Source organism: Manduca sexta, chromosome 11 (assembly GCF_014839805.1).
Source record: "Manduca sexta isolate Smith_Timp_Sample1 chromosome 11, JHU_Msex_v1.0, whole genome shotgun sequence".
In the NCBI taxonomy this organism is placed as follows: Eukaryota; Metazoa; Arthropoda; class Insecta; order Lepidoptera; family Sphingidae; genus Manduca; species Manduca sexta.
The window spans coordinates 6,851,925-6,857,171 of NC_051125.1; the positions used below are offsets into that span (position 1 = coordinate 6,851,925).

General features: G+C 38.3%; 1 protein-coding gene across 1 annotated transcript; it reads right to left on the bottom strand.

Annotated features, from left to right (window-relative positions):
• Positions 1-3,264: 3,264 nt before the first annotated feature.
• LOC115443558 (DNA translocase FtsK) lies at positions 3,265-4,475 on the bottom strand. Its single transcript, XM_030169011.2, has one exon. The coding sequence runs from the start codon at positions 4,410-4,412 to the stop codon at positions 3,594-3,596; it is 819 nt and encodes a 272-aa protein (XP_030024871.1). The 5' UTR covers positions 4,413-4,475; the 3' UTR covers positions 3,265-3,593.
• Between the last annotated feature and the right edge of the window lie 772 nt (positions 4,476-5,247).

The window sequence follows — 5,247 nt, forward strand, 5'->3', positions numbered from 1 at the left end:
TACTTGCTTGTTATATTTAATGAACTACAAACCATAAAATGAGTATCAGGCACATTTTTGGCAAATGATAACAAACATTCGAGAGAGAAAATCTTATTGAATGCGAATACAAATTTTAAACAAGGTTTTACTAGAAAAATAGTGAGTTTCATTGGAGTATGCTTTTTATATGTTAGTGTTAATAATATATTCAAATATTTTATATACCTGTGTATTACTTTATACCTTTGAAATAAAAATAATTTAATTGTAAATTTAACGTGATTTAGAAAGTGTTTTTTTGAACGACTACCAAACCTAAAGTGGTTGTAAGAAATATTGATTGCCTAAATCTGACACTTTTCGTGTACTGTAATACAAGACAAAGTCACTTATAAAAAATTACTTCTATTAATCAAAAACATCAAAATAAATAGTTATGAAAGAAAAACAAGATCACTCATCTGATCTGAGAATCTTGTGTACGCGTAAGATGCAGAATGTCTATTTTAGTTTGCTTTACATTTATTTGTATTTTATAGAGATAAAACCGACCGTAAATGTACAAGGAACTTTATCTGAGTTGTTCCCAAGAGATGTCGAGAAAAGAGTAAATGTTGAGGGAAATATTATGAAAGCAATAAAAGACAAAAGTTGCAATAAAACGCTTCTTGAGAAATTACTAAAGTCAGCTGTTAAACCTGAGACAGTATAACCGCTAGGTGGTTCAGATATGCTTGTAAATACATTTTAACGCCAGCATCAAATAAACGAGACTTTCTTAAAACTAGAGATGCAGGAATTACCTAAAGTCTAAGAGGCGAACGAGCCAAATGTCTGTTCGGTAGAAATAAATATGCATTAAATATACCACAGATTATACAGTGTAAAAGGGCTTTTAAATACCAAAAATATATTATTAGTAGAGTTTCTTATATTTTCGGTTCTAAAACTATAATTATTAAAGCGAACATAACAGCATGTGGTCGTTAATGATGGATGTAGACCTTTAGTTAGTTAGCGAACCTTAATCGTGTCGATTGTCGGCCAGCAACAGTCCAGCGCCCTTTAAAATTTTAGAACGGCTTGATAATGTGAATAAAAAGGAGTGACTGGAATGGTGATAGGTTTAGCAAGAAATCATTATAAATATTTATGTATCAGGATTATTTAAGACTTAACTAAACTCTTTTTATATTATTACTAAGATGTAAGATTCGTGAAGAGCCTGCCTCGGTGGCGCATTGCGTGCGAGGGACGACACCGCTCTAATGCCTCAGGTTCAAATCCCAGGTTACGCAAAATTATATTTTGTGTTCCTGCTCAATATCACTTTTGAGTCCGGAATGTGTGCCCGATATAGCGATAGGCTCACTCCCTATCACATGATGGGATGGAAAATGTATGGCGAAAAGTAGGTGCCCTGGTTGCATCTCTGACTACCCCTTTGGAGATAAAGGCGGGATGTATAATCCGTTATGCCAATAGTTCTGTGATTATGGCGCGGAATTTAGTTTCTTAAGTTCATAAACTTTAAAATCTTAACATTAGATTGAACACGGGTAACGAAATCTATATATCGAATAGGTCAGCGAGAATGTTACCTAAAGTATTGAGTGGACATGTATGTAATCACGATAGATCGTCAATTATAGCGTAAGGTGAACGATCTCAAATGAAAGCAATCGATCACGGCAATCGATATTAATCGATAATAATATCGAAATCTAATATCGCTAATGAAAGCCATGTGAGATGTTAAAAAGATTCACACATCTGCTGCAAAATGTTTGTTCTGTATGTGTAAATATTTATAAGCTCATTAACGCTGAATAATTTCGTTAATTAAGTGATGGTTGTTTGCTATCATGATGTGATTTATATAATTCAGATTGCATTCAGCATATTTTTACCACAACAGCGTAATTTAATTTTCGGTTTAAAGAAATTATCCATACTATTTAAAAATATTGAGTATTTATTAATTTCTTTGAATTTAAGAACTTTGTGTCATAATATCAGAAGGCACCTATTTGTGAATTTGTTTTGACTCATTTTAATGATTTTGTTAATAGTAAAAACGCATAATATATTTAATACTTACATATTCCATAATAGGAATGAAGACAAAAGCTAATTTTACTTTTAGTATCTCATATTTTGACATCTTAAAGAAGCATTTCATTAATCGACTTCGAAAAGGAGAAAGAAATTCTCAATACGAGACGTAAGTATTATTTAGAGTCTTGTTATCTGTGGATTGAAAATTAATAATTCTAGCGAAAATATAGAATTTGCAATAGCACTACTAAATTGTGGTAATTATTCCTATGTTTTTATCGTATGCAATGTTTCAACAAATTAACAACCAATACGTTTCACTAATATTAAAAAATGTGAAGTTTGAAGGTCACATACCAACGTGCAAACTCGTTAATCTTGCGTGTCTAGCAAATGGAAGGCAATTGTAAGCACATTACCTTACATCCAACAATGTCGTGATTCGAGACAATGTGAGCGTATCCGATGTGGTCAATTTTACAAATCGATCGAGCTGTGTGTTAGTCGATAAAATACCAATGAAATTGTTTCCAACGACGCGATTGCAACATTACCTTCATGGTTGTGTTCGATGAAAAACAATCGAATTATCATTATTGCAGTGCAAACTATTGTTCCATTGCCTACAAGATAATGCCACAAAATTAAGTTAATTGTGTTTTAATAATGGGTGTTCATGGACCAATAAAGCTATGAATCAGTGGCTTCTTTGAATAACTTTGATCTACTAAATCAATACCAGGGCTATTCGGTCTATTTACAGCTTGTTGATAAACATTACCATTGAAGAACTGTTTGAGCGAATAAACCGTGAATAAGGTGCTATAAACACCATTATTTAAACCGAAGTAAATTTAGCGTAAAAATGTAACAAAAACATTTCCACTCGGCGTTAGAGCCGCAAATAAAGTTCCGATCACACGCATTGATAATTGTGTTTTGTAATTTCATTGCAATGGTGTCTGACCCAATAATAACACTGGCAAATGGAAAGCAAGGCGTGGTAGGGTCGGACCGGTTTGCCGTTATATATCCTTGTGTTAGCCGTAAGGTGATCTAGTTGGTTGCCACTTGAAGTTTGCAAGTGCTACAGAATGCGGACGCGGCCCACACCCTGCCTGAACCACTTACGTATGAGGAAGTTGATGGTGACAACTTTTTATTTTTTATAAATGATCTCGGTATCCTTTTTATTAGTATAATATAATTTCAATAAATAACATGTACACAGTGAAAAGCTTGTATATTTAGGGGCAGTGAAAATCAGATATTTGACATGTAATTCTAAATTTATTTACAATAGTTTAGTTTCTGTTACGCTTTCAGTCCTCATAACCCTCCTCGGCAACTAACAAAAACCACCAACATATGTATACCTGTCCATTAACTCACAATATCACAGCAAACAACAATAAAGAAATGCTTCCGAAGAGGCCGGGTGTGCTCCCGTTCCGCTCGTCCCCTCGATGACTCGGCGAGTTGCTAATTGAGGTGTGCTTTTTACGTGTTTCTAGCTTTACAAATCGCCGGCGCCATTATAATAAATTAGGTTTTTACTTGACTTTGTGGAAAGAATAAGAGTAGCCATCGGGCGCTCTGTTCAGGCTGAATTTGCCGGGCGGGAAGAAGCGCGCCGGGGGTGGAGTCGTGGGCTCGTAGTATTGTTGGTTGTTGTCAGGTGCCGAGTAGTAGTTGTCCTGGGTTTGCAGGCCGCTGTACTGCGCTTGCTGTACTCCGGTATAAACGTTGTTGGGTTGATATTGCTTCTGAGGCTGGGGTTGGTACTGAGGTTGAGGCTGGTACTGCGGTTGAGGTTGAGGTTGGTACTGTGGTTGAGGTGCAGGCTGGTATTGTTGCTGGGGTGCTACATAGTTCTCCTCGTACAGCTCTGGGTGGTATTGGCCGTCATCTACACTGGGTTTACCACCGTAGTTGCGGGAAGGTGCGGGCGCGGTGTACTGTTGAGGAGCGCTGTACTGGGGCGCCTTGTAGTCTGGTGGGTTGTAACGTGGGTCGGGCTGGTATCCAGGAGTGGGTGCGGCGGCTTGCGGCGCCGTCGGGATGTGGTCACCAACAGCCTGGAATCCGTTCTTGCCTGCTACATAGTTCACTGTTTTCCTCTGCCCACTGGGATCGATGTAAGAGTAGCTGCCTCTCCTGTTGCCGTCTGCGTCAGTCTCCTCCTTGAAGTTGATGCCGTCCTCCTGCTGGTAAGCGGCACCGAAGGCTCCATTGCCGCTGAGATAGCGCGCCTCCTGCACAATGGCGGCTGTCTTGGGATCACCCGCGTACTTGGGCACGCGTCTCGCTCCCTCATGCTGCTGGCACGTCACGGCCGCGATCACTAACGCTAAAACAAAGAGCCTGTACATTTTGAACGATCAAAATGTGCACTGCTCGCGTGAAAGTAACAAAGTGTGTCGTTGCGGGCGGGTGAACTTATTATATACGGCTAGTGAAGGCCTTGACGCGTATTGGAAGGGCCCGCGGGTTCGACCGCGAAAATTATACCTGAACAGGCTCCCGCCCGATCGGATGCAAAACACGCATCAGGGAAGTGGCAATAAGGTGAAGATTGTGTGTCGTCCGATGGAACGAGATCGTCGGCCCTGCGTAAATGTCAACGAGCGGCTGATCGGATTCGACTGACTTTGATAAATTTTCAACGGACTGGTTTCCGTTATTGCTTTAGTGTTGTATTGAATGTAGGCAATTTTTGTGTCAAGCAAAAGTATTAGAGTGATTTGTGGCTTTGATTGTATGGAACGTATTTATGTCTAGCCGCTTGACAGACTTGTAATAATAAGTGTTATTACGTTACTTGCGCGTAACTAGGTTCTCAAAGTTGCCAAGTAAAAACTAAGTCACATGTTCATTATTAAGCAATGTGTTCTTTTTATATAATCTACTACATAGCGATTGCTAACTAAATTTTAATTAATTATACAATCTGCGATGAAATTTTGATATGACGTAAATTATAACTTTGTATTTTGCGTTAAATTCTAATACGCATAGGATAGAAGATACATATCATAACCTAGGGATTAAGTAATAATTAATAATATATATGTACCCGCCTAGATAGTTTACACAGTGGTTATAGTAACATAAATCTGGCATGTTGGTTTGATTGGAGTCGCGCTCCGTGTAAGCCGATGTAAATTCAGTAAGACATGGATAACTCTGGGGATGCGTCACGTACAA

What these genes read in the sequence shown, in the direction of transcription:
- LOC115443558 (XM_030169011.2), bottom strand. Translation starts at nt 4,412, where the DNA reads ATGTACAGGCTCTTTGTTTTAGCGTTAGTGATCGCGGCCGTGACGTGC.